Source organism: Panthera uncia, chromosome A2 (assembly GCF_023721935.1).
Source record: "Panthera uncia isolate 11264 chromosome A2, Puncia_PCG_1.0, whole genome shotgun sequence".
Lineage (NCBI taxonomy): Eukaryota > Metazoa > Chordata > Mammalia > Carnivora > Felidae > Panthera > Panthera uncia.
The window spans coordinates 52,823,334-52,841,748 of record NC_064816.1 but is presented as its reverse complement, the minus strand read 5'-3'; the positions used below and the strand labels follow the sequence as shown (position 1 = coordinate 52,841,748).

Below are 18,415 nucleotides of genomic sequence, written 5' to 3'. Positions count from 1 at the left end.
GTCTTTGAAGGTTCCTCTGATCTGGGGGGTCAGCCTGACACCTGTTTTTGTTAATAAAGGTCTATGGGAACACAGTCTCATGCGTCTCTTAGTGGATTGTCTGTGAATGCTTTTGGGCTACAATGACTGAGTTGAATAGTTGTGACAGAAACTGAATGACCTGCAAAGACTTAAATATTTACTATCTAGCCCTTTATTAAAAGTTTTCTGGCTCCTGGTCTACTCCAACTCTGGTTAGAGACAGTGAGGTCCAGAGAGAGGAAGGGTTTGCCTGAGCCCACCTAGCGGCTCTGTGTCCAAGCCAGGTGTCCCAAACTGCTCTTGTTGGCATATTGGGATGTTGGGATCCTAAGAGCTGGAGGCAGGAAGCCTCATCTATTCTTTTCCCTCCCTCAGCAGACTCTCTACAGGGAGAGGAAGTGCTAATCCTGAGTTCTTGCTCTGTTTCAGCCCCTTAGATGCCTTGTCCTGTTCAGTCCTTGCAACACCCCTAGTTTACACTGGCTCCTATATTCAGTGGGCTCACTGGGGCCATTCTCTGTCTCGGCATCTGTAATATGGTAGGGGCAGCAATGACCCCTTCTTTGCAGGGAGGAAGCTGGGGCTCAGAGAGAGAGAAATGGCCTGTCCACAGTCACACAGCTGCTACAGAGCAGAGTGAAGATTGACGTGTCTTTTCAAACTGTAAACCTTTTAGCTAAACAGATACGCTCTCCTCTAAGGAGGTGAGGGGACTTGCACTATGTTCCTTCTGGTCTGCCTTGCATGGGGGCAAGGAGCTTCAATTGTTCAGTTAGCAAATATTAATTGAGTACCTACTGTGGTCACTGGAGGTACCCCAGTGACCAGGACCCACCAGCTTTCTATGCTCAAGGAGCTTCCTCCCTCCCTCTCTCTCTTCCTTCCTTGACTATACTTTTACGGAGTCTTCATTCACAGAGTAAAATGCATCAATCTTAAGTGTACATATCTGCCTATTGACTAATGTGTATCATTGTGTAACCACCCTCTGGATCAAGATACAGAATATTTCTTTTTTTTTTTTTTAATGTTTATTTATTTTTGAAGGAGAGAGAAACAGAGTGTGAGCTGGGGAGGGGCAGAGAGAGAGGGAGACACAGAATCCCAAGCAGGCTCCAGGCTCTGAGCTATCAGCACAGAGCCCAATGTGGGGCTTGAACCCATGAACCGTGAGATCACGACCCGAGCCGAAGTCGGCGCTTAACCAACTGAGCCATCCAGGCACCCCAAGATACAGAATATTTCTTGAATGTTCCCCTGTGCCTCTTAGCACTCACTTCCTCCACCCCCTGTTTGGGCAACCACTGGCCTAATTTCCATCACTACAGGTTAGCTTTGCCTGATCTGGCACTTCATATAAATGTTATAAAGCAGTGTATCCTCCTCTGTGTCTGGCTTCTTTCACTTGGCATGTCTTCAGAATTCATCCATGATGTCATGTGTACCATCAGTTCCTTTTGGTTGCTACGTAGTACTCCACAGTGCTACCTTGTTCTTTGATGCAGTCACCTGTTGAGTAGACATTTGGGTCGTTTCCACTATTTGGCTCTTATGAATAAAGCCTCTGTGAACATTCCTGCACTTGACTTTTTGTGGACATCTGCATTTATTTCCTCTTTAAGTTTCTACCTAGGAGTGGAATTTCAGGGAAAGGACTCACATTTTAGCTCAGAGTGGTTCTGCTCTCCTGTGGGAGGTCACTGGGGAATGCAGGATGCCTCTGCTCCCCAGAGGTCAGTGATCCTCCAGGAGACACCCTACGTAGCCTTCTGGGGTCAAGACACGTCTGATGGGATTTCCTTCTCCCCAGATGAGCGATGTGCTCCTATACACGTATCCCCAGAAAGATGGGAAGTACCGGCTGAAGAACACGTTGTCAATGGCCAACATGAAGGTAAATGCTTGGTGTTAAGCACCCTGTTGGGTGGGTGGAGGGAGACCCCAGGGGAGGAGAGATAGCATCCCCGCTTCTAGGAGCCCACATGCCAGTGGGACCAGTGGGAAGAGGCAGCCCCAAGGAAACAGCGTTACATTGTGGGTTACAGCAGGAGAGGGGGGAGGGTAGGAGGACTACCTGGAGGAGGGGCGCTGAGTCCCTTATGGTAGATAATATTTGGACAGATGGGGAAGAGGAAAAGGCATCCTAAAAAAAGGGAAATTCATAAGGAAACCCTTGGAGGGAGGAAACAAAGTGGGGGTATGGCAAAGTTTTTTAAATTGTGGTAAAATATACATAACATAAAACGTACCTGTTAACCATTTTTAAGCATACAGTTTAGCGGCATTACGTACATTCACACTGTTGTGCAACCATCACCACCATTCATTTCTAGAACTTTTTTATCATCCCTAGATGAAACTCTCCCCATTGAACACTAACTCCCTATTCCTCCAGCCCCCTACCCCTGGCACCCACCATCCTACTTTCTGTCTCTAGGAATTTGCTCTAGATAATTCACATGAGTAGAATCATACAGTATTTGTCTTTTTGTGACTGGCCCATTTCAGCACAGTGTCCTCAAGGTGAGTTCATGTTGCAGCCTGTGTCAGAATTTCCTTACTTTTTTATGGTTTAATGATATTCTGTTGTACATATAGACCATTTTTGTTTTTCCATTCATCCATAGATGGACACTTGAGTTGCTTCCACCTTTTGGCTATTGTGAATAATGCTTCTATGAACGTGGTGTACGGGGATCTCTTTGAGACCCTGCTTTCAATCCTTTTAGGTGCATACCCACTTTCTTAGGGGTGGATGGGTGCCTACGGACCACACAGTTGGAGCCGGCACTCCCCTCTCCACACACACACACACACACACACACACACACACACACAGCCTGTACCATCAAACAAAAGTTTACCCTTTGCAGATGAGGAAACTCAGGCTCAGAGAGGGACAGTGGTAGGACCAAGAGAAGAATCCAGTCTGTGGTTGCCCCTCCCTGCCCCTGCCCTGAGGGGCTGCTTTGGTTTTCCAGGTCAGCCGCCCTGTGATGGAGAAAGTGCCCTATGCCCTAAAGATTGAGACTTCCCAGTCCTGCCTGACTCTATCTGCCAGGTATGGGGAAGTGGGTAGAGGGAGGGTCTGGGGGATAGGGACACAGGATTTTATAGGTGTTAAAGTTTGGAATAACAAGCTGAATGAGTCATTTCTATTTTGGTATTATTTTGGGTCTAAGGACTTATTTTCTAGAGCCTCTTCTTTTAAATACAATAATAACAATATCTCATGTTTGTAAAAGTCTATGGATTATTGATTGGGTCTTTACAGTAATGCAAGTAAAGAAGTTAAGGTGAGCAAAAAATGCATTGTGCACCTTAGTTCATAAAGTGGTCAGCTTTTAGGCTTTCATGCCCGGAGATTGAGAGAAAAACATAATGAGTGAGCATTCATCATTTGCCTTTCCCTGGTTTGGGGGTGTGGCCTTTTTCTCAGAAGGGTCTGTGTTTTCTCCAGGCCTTCAGGCTGCCCAGGGACCCTGCCTCACTCACTATGGGCAGCAAAAGAGCTTCCCCCTCCCTCTTTCAGGGCAAGGCCAGCTCCAGCTCTCTGGGCTCAGAAACCAGGGAGGTGTGGCTTCTGCTGGGGCCACTGTGGGCACTGTGGGGGCTGAGACAGGGTCACCAAGGCATGGGTGTCTCCCCTCACAGCTGAAATGTGACCCTGGCAGGAGGCAGCAATGCCCTCTGTGTGGAGTAGTGCACATCACATTCTCATGCAGACGCATTTGCTCATTTAGCATTTATTAGCCACTCCTCAGTGCCAGGCCCTGTGCTGAGGACACAAGATTTAAACCTTGATGTGCTCAGGGAGAAGCTCACATTAAGGGCGGGAGAGTTGTGTACCAGTTACAACGTAGAGCATAACTGCAGTAATAGTTAAGTGTTGATGACACGAGTAGCATGCACTGGGCACCTGCCCGGTCTCAGGCACCTCCTCTGACCCCATCGCCACCCTACCCACCCCCTACCCCCTGTCCATCCCTCCCAGGCCAAAGGGATGCCTTATCCTGGCTTTCCTGGGGCAGACCACACACTTACGCAAGGTGGGAGCGACACCTAGTGGGTCCTGGGAGAATTTCCACCACTCTGCCTCTTGGGGCAGAGCTCAAAGCTCAGGCAACCCTGAAGGGCAGGGTGTGGAGTGGGAATTTGGGAAGTCATCTTGTTGGGGAGGGGGTGTCTGGGAAGCTATGTGGGAAAATGAGGAGGAAGATGGAGAGACGAGGATGTTGATATTTTCCAACTTCACCTAGCCATCCCCTCCCCATGTGCACAGCCCTCTGCACCCTGTCCCCTGTCCCTCCTCAAGTGTGGGACTGTCTACACCTCCCTAATGCCCCTTGCTTTTGCATGGTGCTTTGCCATTAACAAAGTCCACCCATGTCCCACATGTCATTTCTTCCCACAACAGTACTGGGAGTTAGAGGGATAGTGTTGACAGTGCCATTTACAGGTAAAGAAGCAGGCCCAGAGGACAGCTAGCATGCCCTGGCCACCCTTCTAGTAGATGGAGGTGCTGAGTTACGATCCTAGGCTGATCTGGCAGGTGGCCAGTGCTCGGTGGGATTTCAGACACTGACAGGCACAGCCAGGGGAAATGTGGGGGGACTTGATCTACACTGAGAAGCAGAGGCAGAGCTGCCGTGCACACCTGCATGCCTTGTTCATGCCAGCTTGTGTCCACAGCTCCTGTGCTGAGCGAGATGAATGGCACAGCTGTCTGAGTAGAGCCCTCCCTGAGGATTACAAGGCCCAGGCTCTGGCTGCCTTTCACCACAGTGTGGAGGTGAGTGGAGGGCCCTGAGACCCACCTGATGCCAGTCTCCCAGCCCTGGGTTTCCCTGGGCACCCATACACCCAGGAGGACTCTCAGCTCCTTTCATCACACCCCTTCTCCTTCCCTTCCCACCACACTCCCCCATAGCCAGGCAGTCACTGTGCAGCCCAAATACAGCACTTCCCGTTGGCTCTGTTTCTGACCCAGGGTTAGGATCCTGAAAGCCACCATGGGGTGGAGGGGGTTGTAGAATTAGGATCTACCCTACACGTACACATCCTGTACAGGAAAGAGGGCACCCATCTAGCTATCTCCTGACCACAATGCTCACCCGACTCCTTTGTTCCAGATACGGGAGAGGCTGGGGGTCAGCTTGGGGGAGAGGCCCCCCACCCTGGTTCCTGTCACACATGTTATGATGTGCATGAACTGTGGCTGTGACTTCTCCCTCACCCTGAGGCGTCATCACTGCCACGCCTGTGGCAAGGTGAGTCACCTCATCTGGGTGAGTGTGTACATAGAGTTGTGTGGGGTTGGCTGTGAGGGATATCCAGCAGCTACTTGAGTGTCAGGCCCAGGGAAGGGTGTTTTTACACCAACCCTGCGAGGTAGAGATTGTTAATACCCATTTTACTGATAGTCTCAAACCAGGGCTCCAAATCCCATTTCACTATACCACCGTACTCCCAAAAGACAACCATAGCACACGTGGTTATTGTCCCAGGAGAAAACGTATCACGTCCTGGTTAAGGACTCATCAGAAAAACTGATAAAAACACTTGCACAGAAACTCTGTACCTTCACAATGGAAAACCAGGGGGATCCGACACAGTTCTGTGCTCAGAACACGGGGTCCCTGGAGAGGTGGGGTGGGGGGGGTTGGCAGAGGGGAGGGGATGCTGGCCCTCTGCACATGCAGAGGGTGAGAACCATTCCAATGTGTGTCCCCAACTGGGCCTGCAGATCGTGTGCCGGAATTGTTCGAGAAACAAGTACCCCCTGAAGTACCTCAAGGACCGGATGGCCAAGGTCTGTGATGGCTGCTATGGGGAGCTGAAGAAGAGGGGCGGGGATGTCCCAGGCATGATGAGAGGTAACCTGGGGACACCATCTCCGTTCTTCCAGGTGGCCCACGTGGCTTCTCGCTGGCCCGTGGTTGGTACCTGAAACCACTTTTCTGGGGAGGCTCCGAACAAAAGCAGTCCTGAAGGAAGAAAGAGGGGTTTAAATCATACGTGGGGGACCATTTTCAAAAATAGTGGTTCCACAATAAATCAATAGGCACTGCCAGAGGAAGCGTTCTGCAGGCAGCTAAGCTTGGGAAACGCTGGGTCAGTGCATCTCTGTGAAGGGGACAGTAGGCGTGGTGACTCATGGTTACTTTGCCATAGCGGCCCTCTTTTTGAAAATGTTCTGTAGGCCTGTGTCCTATGGGACTTTTTCAGGATAAGGATTGTAAGACGGATAGCAGAGGAGTTGTGGATCAGGGAAGGGCTGAGGGCTCTTTGATTGAGAAAGGAACCTGGGGAAGCTGTGCTAGCCCTTGAGAGACTGTGCTCAGGGTCCAGGCTTTGTCCAAGCAGGGTCAGGCCAGAGGGACAGCAAGTGTATCCTGGACCTAAAACCAAAGATTTCTCCTCTCTGGAGCCCCCCGAGGCCATCACAGAGGACAGCCCAGGTGAAGAAGGGATAGCCAGCACCCAGAAAAAGCCTTCCTTCTTGGCTCCCATGGCCTTTGTGTCAGTAGATAGAGTGTGCCTGTTCTTCTGGTCACACCTAACCCCCATCATGAAGCTGATTTCCATTGCAGAAGGGACCAGGAGCTCTAATTTTACAGGAATTGGCATTCCAAAGCAAGATGCATGCTTGTCTGCATGGACACTCACCTCCATTCCTCTATGGCTTGTCTTGGTTACAGAGCGGCCCGTGAGCATGAGCTTTCCCCTGTCCTCCCCACGCTTCTCGAGCAGTGCCTTCTCGTCCGTCTTCCACAGCATCAACCCCTCAACCTTCAAGAAGCAGAAGAAAGTTCCTTCAGCCCTGACTGAGGTAAGGCAGGTAGACTGCCTGTGTGGGAGGCAAGGGATTTAGAAGGTTCATGGCCTTCCTCGGACAGGGTCAGAACCTGCCCCAGGCTGACTGAACTTTACAGGACAAAGAGAATTCCTAACATGAGACATTCTAGCTACAAGGAGTAACTCACCACTAACAGGGCCTGTCTTCTGGGCGTGACTGAGAACATGTCTGATTGGTGGCAGAAGGCAGGACCCCAAATGGTTGTGGATGGTGCTAGAAGCCTTTCCCATTCCTCTCTCCCCTTCTCCCCTCCAAGTGTTTCTTTTTTTCTCCTTACTTTCTTTCCTGTCTCATAGCCTGGACCAGGTCAGGTCCCCAGCAGTGGTGCACAGATCACTGGGGCTCTTCTGACTAAAACAGCTACAGTCCTGACTTCGCCCTCCCCGGCAGGCCCTTGGAACTGTGCCATCCACTCAGCCTGTGGGTCCCAAATGGCCTCAGGTGCTGAGCCTCCTGGAGGGTGTAGGACTCTGTGCAGGAAACCTCAGCATTGGTTAAACTCAAGTCTGTTCTGTAAGGAGGGCCAGATTCTATGTTTATATTCTGATCACAACCACAAACAAATGTGTGCCCGTGAATATACAAGCTGTCAAAAGAGCATGATCAGCTGTTTCCAAGTTTTTGCATTAATATTCATTATTGAGTAGCTGGTGGCAAGGGTTTTAAGAAGTGTTAGGGTATGAAATATTTAAAGAGGTACTGTTCTATTCATTAACTTAATACCTTTGCATATTAAAAATCTTGGGAATAACACATACGTGGTAAAAAAATTTTTTTTCAGAACACAAAGGAATACCTGATAAAATGTACGTTTTTCTCTCCCTCCCTGAACTCCTCCAGTCCCACCACCCCCAGAAGTAACCATGAAGTTTCTTATGGATCCTTCCAGAAATTTTAATGCATATACATAATAAAGATGCACATTCATAGATCCTCTTTTTTTTTTACCCGAAATACAACAAGTTGTACTAAATCTTCTGTACATTTTCACACTTCATTTCTCTTAACTATCATTCCACACTTGCTGACACATACAGATCTCACACGTTTTACATCGTGTGGTTGTAAATCATCCCTTTCCAGTAATTAGAAAAGATCACCTCTCACTCCTGCTGTGGTGGCTCACAGAACCCGAGTATTCCACGGGCACAGCGTTTGAGAACCACTGCTCTTAGCCTTCCAGAGTCGAGCAGCTCTGATGCTGGTGCCTTTGGTAATTTTTGCTTGAAGTGACAACCTTTTTATTATCCAGCAAAGATTACACTTAGTGGGATTTGCAGCAGCCCCAGGAGAAATGTGCCCCACCCTACCCCCAACTGCCCTGTCCCCTTCCCCCAGGAGCACCATCTCCGCAGCAAGCCCTACTCCCCATGAGAAAGTCTGCAGAAATGCTGCCTCCTGAGCATCTGCCAGAAAGGGAGGTTGCAGAATCGGCTTCTTCCAATGTGTTCTGTCCACTCTGCCTTTCCTCACTCTATGAGCTGCCCCAGCAGGGCAAGTGCCGGGAGAGAAAGCTCGTGTCTGGTTCTAGGAGTCCTGGAACCTGTGGCGGAGACAGGCTCCTTTCCTGATACTTCTCAAAACAGCCCAGGCTGGTGGTGGCCTCCTTTCCCTTCAGTAAAGTTCATCGACCTTCAGAGTACTTGCCAAGAGATCCAAGTTCTTATCTTCTCTTCAGCTGAGTAGGGATTTGACCTTTGGTAGATACCTCCATGCCTCCAGGCCCATCTGTAAAATGGGAAAGTCAGATTAAATTATTTCCAAACCTGGCCTTCTTTCTCCAATAGTAAGATTAGTATTTATGAGCAGTTCCTGTAGGCCAGGCACTATACCTGTCGGGCACCTGTCTTGTGTCATTTAATCCCAGTTTTAATAACAGGGAAACTGAGACTTCAAAGAAGTAATTGCCCACATTGCCCATCAAATAACTGGGAGAACCTGGACTGGAGCCCCAGACTGGTATTACTCTACACCTGTGTTCTGAACCTCCACATAAAGACTGTGCAACAGACAAGTACTGCCTCTAACAACAACAGGAGTTAACATTCCCCATTAGGCAGACCTTGTAAGTAAACATTAGAAAGAGGATCCAGGGGCGCCTGGGTGGCTCAGTCGGTTAAGCGTCCGACTTCAACTCAGGTCACGATCTCGCGGTCCGTGAGTTCGAGCCCCGCGTCGGGCTCTGGGCTGATGGCTCGGAGCCTGAAGCCTGCTTCTGATTCTGTGTCTCCCTCTCTCTCTGCCCCTCCCCCATTCATGCATTGTCTCTCTCTGTCTCAAAAATAAATAAACGTTAAAAAAAGTTATTAAAAAAAAAAAGAGGATCCATCTTTAAGATCCATCCTCTTATCCTTTTAGTATAAGAGATAAGCTTAAAAGTATAAGAATCAATGTTTTGAACATGTATGTGTGGAGTTTTTTAAAGTTTTTCTTTAAATTCCAGTTTACAGTGTAATATTAGTTTCAGGTATACAATATAGTGATTCATTACTTACATACAACACCTGGGGCTCCTCATGACCAGTGCCCTCCTAATCTCCATCACCTATCTCCCCTATTCCTCTACCCACCTCCCCTCCGGTAACCATCAGTTTGTTCTATGTAGTTAAGAGTCTGTTTCTTGGTTTGTCTCTTGTTTCCCCCTTTGCTCATTTGTTTTGTTTCTTAAATTCCACATATGAATGAAATCGTACGGTATTTGTCTTTTCTGACTTATTTCACTTAGGATGATACTCTCTAGCTCCATCTGTGTTGTTGCAAATGGCAAGATTTCGTTCTTTTTCATGGCTAATATTCCATTGTATGTGTATACCACTTCTTTATCCATTCATCTAGTGTGATTGATAGATGGTAGGATAGTCCTGTTTTTAACTTTTTGAGGAACCTCCATTCTGTTTTCCAGAGTGGCTGTACCAGTTTTCATTCCCACCAACAGTACACAAGGGTCCCCCTTTCTTCACATCCTTGCCAACACCTGTTGTTTCTTGTGTTGTTGAGTTTAGCCATTCTGACAGGTGTATGATGTTATCTCATTGTGGTTTTGTTTTGAATTTCCCTGATGGTAAGTGATGATGAACCTCTTTTCACATGTTTGTTGGCCACATGTATGTCTTCTTTGGAGAAATGTCTGTTCAAGTTTTCTGCCCATTTTTTAATTGGGTTATTTGTTTTCTGGGTGTTGATTTGTATACATTCTTTATATATTTTGAATACTAACCCTTTATTGGATGTCATTTGCAATATCTTCTTCCATTCAGTAGGTTGTATTTTAGTTTTATTGATTGTTTCCTTTGCTGTGCAGAAGCTTCTTATTTTGAAATAACTCCAATAGTTTATTTTTGCTGTTGTTTCCCTTGCCTCAGGAGACATACCTAGAAAGAAGTTGCTATGGCCAATGTCAAAGAAATTACTGCCTATGTTCTCCTCTAGGATTTTGGTGGTTTCCTGTCTCACATTTAGGTCTTTTATCCATTTTGAATTTATTTTTGTGTGTGGTGTAAGAAAGTGATCCAGTTTCAGTCTTTTGCATGTTGCCATCCAGCTTTCCCAACACTATTTGCTGACAGAAACAGTCTTTGTCCTATTGGATATTCTTTCCTGCTTTATCAAAGATTAATTGACCATATAATTGTGGGCTCATTTCTGGGGTTTCTATTCTGTTACATTGATCTATGTTGTCTGTTTTTGTGCCGGTACCATACTTTTTTGATGACTACAGCTTTGTAATATAACTCAAAGTCTGGAATTGCAATGCCTCCAGCTTTGCTTTTCCATTTCAAGATTGCTTTTGCTATTTGGGGACTTTTGTGATTCCATACAAATTTTAGGATTGTTTGTTCTAAGTCTGTGATATTTTGATAGGGATTGCATGAAATGTGTAGATTGCTTTGGGTAGTATAGACATTTTAGCAATATTTATTCTTCCAATCCATGAGCATGGAATGTCTTTCCATTTCTTTGTGTCTTCTTCAATTTTTTATCATTATTCTATAGTTTTCAGAGTACAGGTCTTTAATCTCTTTTGTTAGGTTTATTCCTAGGTATCTTATTATTTTTGATGCAATAGTAAATTGTAAATGAGATTCTTTAATTTCTCATGCAACAGATTTCTATACAATGATTTTGTGTCCTGCAATTTTACTGAATTTATTTTATCATTTCTAGCAGGTATTTGGTGGAGTCTTTTGGGTTTTCTATGTATAGTATCATGTCATCTGCAAATAGTGTAAGTTTTATTTCTTCCTTGCCAATTTGGATACCTTTTTTTTTGTAAGTAATCTCTACACCCAACATGGATCTTGAACTCATGACCCTGAGATTGAGTCACATGGTCCACTGACTGAACCAGCCAGGCACCCCAGTTGGGATCCCTTTTATTTCTTTTTTGTTGTCTGATTGCTATGGCTAGGACTTCTAGTACTATGTTGCATAGAAGTAGTGAGAGTGGACATCCCTGTCTTGTTCCTGACCACAAAGGAAAAGCTCTCAGTTTACCCTATTTAGGATGACACTAGATGTGTGTTTTTCATGTGGCCTTTGTCAAGGCATGTTTCCTCTAAACCTACTGTGTTGAGGGTTTTTATCATGAAAAGATGTACTTTGTCAAATGCTTTTTCTACATCTATTGAACTAATCATATGGTTCTTGTTCTTTTATTTTGTTAATGTGATGTATTGTGTTGATTGATTTGCAAATGTTGAACTACCCTTAAAACATAGGAATAAATCCCACTTGATTGTGGTGAATGATTTTTTTAATATATTGTTGGATTTGGTTTGCTAGTATTTTGTTGAGGATTTTTGCATCTATATTCACCAGAGATATTTGGCCTGTAGTTCTCTCTTTTGGTGGTGTCTTTATCTGGTTTTGATGTCAGGGTAATGCCGGCCTCATAAAATGAATTTGGGAATTTTCCTTCCTTTTCTGTTTTTTGGACTAGTTTGACAAGAATAGGTATTAACTCTTATAAGAATCAGTTTTAGAGGGAAGAACCTTTCCCTCAAATATCTGCAGTTTCATGTTTTGGGGGCTTGGGAACTGGGGAGAGGGAGCCAAGAATCTGCAACACCACTCGGGACAGCACTCCCGAAGGCTGTTTTTGACTCTTATGTTTCCTGGGTGCATTCAGTAAATCCTGTCTTAATCCCTGGTACTGTTTTGCTGCTTTTGAGGTACTGGATGTATCCTGAGACCTCATCCAAGTCTCAGATTTCAAAGCAGTATAAACACTCTCTGCCAACTGGTTTGCAGTGTCACTTTAGCTCTGTCTGAACTATGCCTACCACCTGCTGTCCTGACCACTCTGCTTCCCTTCTGTCAGGTGGCCGCCTCCGGAGAGGGCTCTGCCATCAGTGGCTATCTCAGCCGGTGCAAGAAAGGCAAGAGGCACTGGAAGAAGCTCTGGTTCGTCATCAAAGGCAAAGTGCTCTACACCTATATGGCCAGTGAGGTAGTGGCAATTCTTGCTTTCTCTCTTCTCATCTGTGACGGCCCTCAGGTTAAGCTCACGCCTCAGAATGTCCATCTGGGCATGCACAACACCCCGTCACCTGCAGGGCCATGTGAGGCCGGGATGCTGTTCCCATGTCATACAAGTCTGTATCGAGCAATACCATGTGCTGAGTGCTGCTGTGGATACCCAACCACGTGTTGGTTCCAGATCTAAAGAATTGACCATTCCTCCATGGAGATAAGGCAGTACAGTGTGCAGACCTGTGTGTGCACCCAGGTGGTTTGAATGTCACAGGCCCAGCATCCAGCACAAGCCAAGTACTCTATAAGAGCAGGCTGCTTTCTGCTCTCCACCCGGTTGTTTGGGACAGAACTCAACAGCTTAGAGAAAGCTACCACACTTTTGCTCCGTGCATTTCTTTTATCAGGGAGCTACATTGCTTCATGGTAACACTTGTACCAAATAAAACTTAAGTTTCTGTTTTTATAGATCATCTTACCTTTATGTCTTATAAAATGTAGGAGAGAGGGCCTTGGGAGTGAAGCTTGCTTCCAGAGTAGACAGGTGTGGGCTATGGTTATACAGCAGGGAGCTGTCTGGTCTTGACCCAGGCTGATTCTGTAGGATAGTTTGGAAGATTTCCATGTCCAGGCCTCACCATCTGGTGGCTTCCATGGGCTAAACCCAGTCTGAAAATTGGTCTTAGGGGCACCTGAGTGGCTCAGTCTGTTAAGCATCCGGCTCTTGATTTCTGCACTGACAGCACAGAGCCTGCTTGGGATTCTCTCTCTCTCCCTTTCTCTCTGCTCCTCCCCTGCTCTCTTTCTCTTTCTCTCAAAAATAAATGAATAATAATTAAAAAAAAAAAAAAAGAAAGAAAGAAAATGGGACTTGAATGTGCTTTACTGCAGAGGATGTGTGCTTTACCCCAGGAGGATGTTCACATCAGCACAAGGCTGGCCTTTCTACCCTGACCCCGCCCCCCCTCCTCCCCGATGCTGGCCAGTGGGCAGAGGGCACTTCCTTTTTCAGGGCATAAAGTTTTTCTCACAAAAGACCTGCAACTGTGATGGTTGCAGCCTGCTCCTTCCTCAGGGAATCCCAGAGGCTAGGAGGGACACAGACAGGCTCGGAGGGGGTACCCACTGTAGCCTGAGTGACTCAGGTGCTGTGTGAGCCAAGCCCTCACTGACATGGCCATAGAGGAGCAAAGGATTTTTGAGCTAGGGAGAATCTCGATCTTTCCAGAACAAACTGAAATGTGATACAATGTCCACCTGCAGCCCAGAGCATCTTCCAAAGTAGGTATTGCGCAGGACGCTCACAGGAGTGCTCTAAAAACTGGGTTCTGAGGGAACCTTGAGTAGGCAGTTCGTGGGACTGCCTCACAGGAGTACTTCTCAGAATCTCTAATGTACCAAGGAGAGCTGTGGGTCTCTGAAATAAGGAGATTTCCCAAGCTGGCCTGACCATGGGCCCTTCCTCATGGAGCGTCTTGTGGAACCATTCCATCCCGTGGAACACTCTTTGGGAAGAAATGCAGGCTTAGACAGGTGAACAAAGGCCAGTGATGATTAAATAACCACCAAATAGAGGTGAGTCCTGTGTGAGAATGGAAAAGCCAGAGTCTCTAGGTCATGAGCAACAGTTGTCATGGAAGTGACACCCTAAGTTTGTTTTTTTTAAAGTTTTTTCATGTTTATTAATTTTGAGAGTGGGGGGAGTGGGAGAGGGGCAGCAAGAGAGGGAGAGAGAGAACCCCAAGCAGGCTCTGCACTGACAGCACAGAGCCTGATGCAGGGCTTGATCTCACGAACCTCGAGATCATGACATGAGCTGAAATCAAGAGTCAGATGCTTAACCAACTGAGCCACCCAGGCGCCCCCCCTCCCCCTGCTAAGTTGATAGATGGATTTTAAGTATGCTTCCAAAGTAGTTTTTTCTATAGAGAGGAACTTGTACAATTTCTTAGTAAGGTCATATCACTGATAGCACTAAGCTCTCAAATTCCATCAAAGAAAAAAGGTTTGATAAAACGGATAGCCAGTTTTCGCTGTCTATACTACCATGAACCCCTGTCATGTACCTGTGTATCCCCACCTCATTCCCTTCCACCAGAGATTAGTTTTTCTCTTTCAGATCTTCATATAAATGGAATCTCATACAAATGTGATTTCTTCCATTCAGCATGATGTGTTTGAGATTCACCTGTGCTTTTGAATACAGCAGTAGGTCATTACATTTTATACTGAGTAGTATTCCATGTTGTGAACACATCACCATTTGTTTTCCCACTCATCAGTTGAAGGACGTTTGGGTTGTTTCCAGTTTTGGGTTGTAATGAATAAAGCCACTTTAAACTTTTATATACAGGTTTTTACGTGAAAATAGGTTCTTTCATTTCACTTGGGTAGACACCTACAATTGGAATTTCTGGATCATAGGAAGGTATATGTTTGGTTTATCAGAAATTACAGACCTTTTGCAAAATTATCTACCATTTTACATCCCCCTCACATTTACATGTGAGATCTATGGTTGTTCCACATCTTTGTCAACACTTGGTATTGTCAGTCTTTAATTTACTAGTATCTCAGTGTGGTTTTAGTTTAAATTTCCATAATGACTAATGATATTGTTAATGTGCTTATTGGCTATTTATGGATTTCCCTTTGAGAAGCGTCTGTTCAGATCTCTTAGACAATTTTTTAAGTAGGTTGTCTTCTTACTGAGTTATAGGAGTTCTTTACATATCTTGGATACCAGTCTTTTGTCAGATAAATGTTTTGTGAACATTCTCTCCGTTTTTGGCTTGCCTGTGCATTTTCTTAATGAATGAATTTGTTCTGTTGTTTTGATGAACAGAAGTTTTTAACTTAACCAGATTTATCAGTATTTTCCTTTATGGCCATTGCTTTTCATATCATAAGAAACTTTTGTCTGCAGGTCACAAGTTGTTCCCCATATTTGTTTCTGACAACTTTAATGTTTCAGTTTTTACACTGAGGTCTATCTGAAATTAATTACTGAGTGTGGTGTGAGATAGGAGTTGAGGTTCATTTTTTTCCCAAATGGGTATCCAGTTATTTGAGCACAACTCATTAAAAAAGATTTTCCTTTCCTTATAGGATTATTTGGTCCCTTTGTTAAATATCAAATGGCTAAATACATTTGGACCTATCTCTGGGTTTTCTATTCTGTTTCACTGATAATATTTACCAATTCTTATGCCACTGCCTTACTACCTTAATCACTAGAACTTTATAGTAAGTCTTGAAGTCAGGTTGCATAAGCCTCCAACATTTTTCTTTTTAAAGATTGTTTGGAGTATTCTAGGTATTTTGTGTTTCCATGTAAACTTGTCAATTCTACCAAAAAGCCTCACATTATGACGGGGATTGTTGAAGCAACTTGGGGAGAATTGGCATCTTAACGATATTAAATCTTCAAATCTATGAACATGGTATAAATCTTCACGTATGTAGTTCTTTAATTTTTCCTTTTATGTTTTGGAGTTTTAGTATAGAGATCTTATACTTCTGTTCTTGCATTTGTGTTAACTTTATTCCTATTTTATTTTTTAGATACTACTTTGTTGTTTTTCTTTTTGGATGCTATATTGAATGGCATTTATTTGCTAGTTACTTACTGCTAGTACACAGATATAAAAAAAAATGATTATGCTGTGACCTTGCTAAATTATTGGTTCTAGTAGTTGTTTTATAATCAAACAGGCCCTTTGCAAGCATAGATCATTTAACTTCTTTTTCTTATCTTTATGTCTTTCTTCTTCTTGCTGTACTGCAGTGGCTAGGAACTCCAGTATAATTTTGAATTTAATTGGTGGGAGCGAGTACCCTCTTGCTTTATTCCCAATCTTAGAGGAAAAGCATTCAGTATTTCACTCTTAAGTAAGATGTTAGCTGTAGTTATTTTACGGATGCCCTCAGATTAAGGAAGTCCCCTTCTAATCCTAGTTTGCGGAGGTTTTTTTTTTTTAATCATGAATCGATATTGAATTTTGTCAGATTCTTTTTCTGGTCCAGCAGTCTTTGAAAATTGATTCCCTTTTATATACAACCTCAGCTCCCCCTCCTTCTCTTCCCACAGCCTTCTTAGCTAATTATATTTTAACTAATTGCTTAGCTAATTATATCTGTTTTTGTATGGTTTAATAAAGTATTTTATGAGAACGTATTTTTATATAAATATGTATGTATGAACATATCTATATATATATAAATCTTTTTCCTCTGAGCACTGTGATTATAAGATCCATTTATGTTCTCTGTGTACATGTCATGAAATTGTTAGCAAGCTGATAGCACAGACACCCTGAGTGCTCCATATTGAGGCATTGTGAATGAGGGCATGGGGGAATGAGCACAGGGTATGTTATCGAAAGTACTAATGGAAAACAGAGTCACTGACTATTCGAGTCAGCCTGAAGAACGCAGTGTTAGAAGGTGGTCATGAGTCCAAGTTCTGGCTCAGCCCCTTACTAAACTGTGTAATTAATCTTGGGGAGTTATTTACCTTCTCTGAGCCTCAGTTTCCTCTTGGAACAGGAGTGACACCTTCTTGTGAAAGATTCGGCATGATAATGTAAAGATGAAAATGCCTGGGCCCTAATAGGCTGTCACAGAATGTTAAGTTTCTTTCCCTCCTCGTGATTGGTCCTCGCAGGATCAGGGGTAAAGAGTATGTGTGTGGCTGGTCTAGAGTTGCCAAAGCATGCCCTACACAGAAGAGCGCATCGTGCATCTTAAATCAGAGGTAACGGTAAATGCTAAGCAGTTGACTGTGTGTTGTGTGGTGTTTACTATCAGTTTTCCCTTTTGCCCTCTGCAGGACACAGTGGCCATGGAGAGTATGCCCCTGCTCGGTTTCACCATTGCCCCAGAAAAGGAAGAGGGCAGCAGTGAAGTAGGACCTATTTTTCACCTCTACCACAAGAAAACCCTATTTTATAGCTTCAAAGCAGAGGATACCAATTCAGCTCAGAGGTACCCAAATAACTATCCTTGCCTCTCCCTCTGGAAGGAAACAAGTTGCTACCCAGGGCTTTGGATGCTCTCTGCTCCAGCCATCCTGTTCCATCAAATCCCTTTGGGCCACAGCAATGGAACTATCTGTTCCTGATCATGAGATTTTTTTAAGATTATCATGATTCGTTCATACAGGCATGCATTGATTCAGCAAGCCTTTACACTGTGTTCCAGACCTTTTGCTAAATGCTAGGCAACAAATATGAATATGACCTCCGGTAATAGTCACCTAGTCCACCTAGTCACATAAAGGTTCTGTGACCAGAGTCGCAGAGCCATGACACCTAAATGTTCCCTCTCCTCTGTTTTACAGGTGGATCGAGGCCATGGAAGATGCAAGTGTGTTATAGCAGTTATCAAGCATGTGGACTCAGAATAAACTCTTAGGTTGATATGTGGACCCTTCTAGAAGTCGATCTGTGTCTCCACTCATTGGGGCTCACATCTGGATTCAGCGTGGAGCCTAATCCTTTTTTGCTGTAACCCCCTCTCTCACCTTCACAAGTGGAACCCTTAAGGAATATTTATGAACTGCTCCTTTTCTGTTCTCATGTCTTCCACCCACCCGACTCCACCCCAACCCAGCAGAAACTATTTCCCTACCCAGTAGTGAGTTCAAGTTTAGTAACATGAAGACATGGAAACAATAGAAAAAGTACGATGCAGTACTTAGAAATGCAGGCTTTTTAGTGGAAACAAGCTTTTACAATTTTTACTGGTGGTAAACATGATCACTTGTCATAGCATTGACATCAGTGCCTCAGGTGAAACGAGAAACAACTGGTGAATAACAGCTACCCTCCTCGAAAGCACTTTATTGTTTTATTGAGCTACAACCTTCAGTTTTATGTTTTCCAAGTGATTTACTTAAGTAAGTAGCAGATGGAGCCCCGTGGACTAATTTGCCACCAGTTCTCAACAAGAGTATGTACAAGTGATTTGTGCAAAACTGGCTGGACCTTGCCAAGTGGGCTGGTGAGCGACACTTGGCCTGGCGGGGGGGGGGGGGGGGGGGGGGGGGGGGGGGGGGGGGGG

General features: G+C 44.9%; 1 protein-coding gene across 1 annotated transcript in view; it reads left to right on the top strand.

Moving 5' to 3' along the window:
- Positions 1-17,791, top strand: part of FGD5 (FYVE, RhoGEF and PH domain containing 5) — a 121,813-nt gene extending 104,022 nt beyond the window's left edge. Inside the window, exons 13-21 of the mRNA XM_049641042.1 lie at positions 1,832-1,915; positions 3,003-3,082; positions 4,714-4,813; positions 5,154-5,291; positions 5,768-5,897; positions 6,723-6,853; positions 12,201-12,329; positions 17,184-17,338; positions 17,694-17,791. Coding sequence (XP_049496999.1) covers positions 1,832-1,915; positions 3,003-3,082; positions 4,714-4,813; positions 5,154-5,291; positions 5,768-5,897; positions 6,723-6,853; positions 12,201-12,329; positions 17,184-17,338; positions 17,694-17,730 — 984 coding nt within the window. The 3' untranslated portion in view covers positions 17,731-17,791. The remainder of the gene's footprint in view (positions 1-1,831; positions 1,916-3,002; positions 3,083-4,713; positions 4,814-5,153; positions 5,292-5,767; positions 5,898-6,722; positions 6,854-12,200; positions 12,330-17,183; positions 17,339-17,693) is intronic.
- The last annotated feature ends 624 nt before the right edge of the window (positions 17,792-18,415 follow it).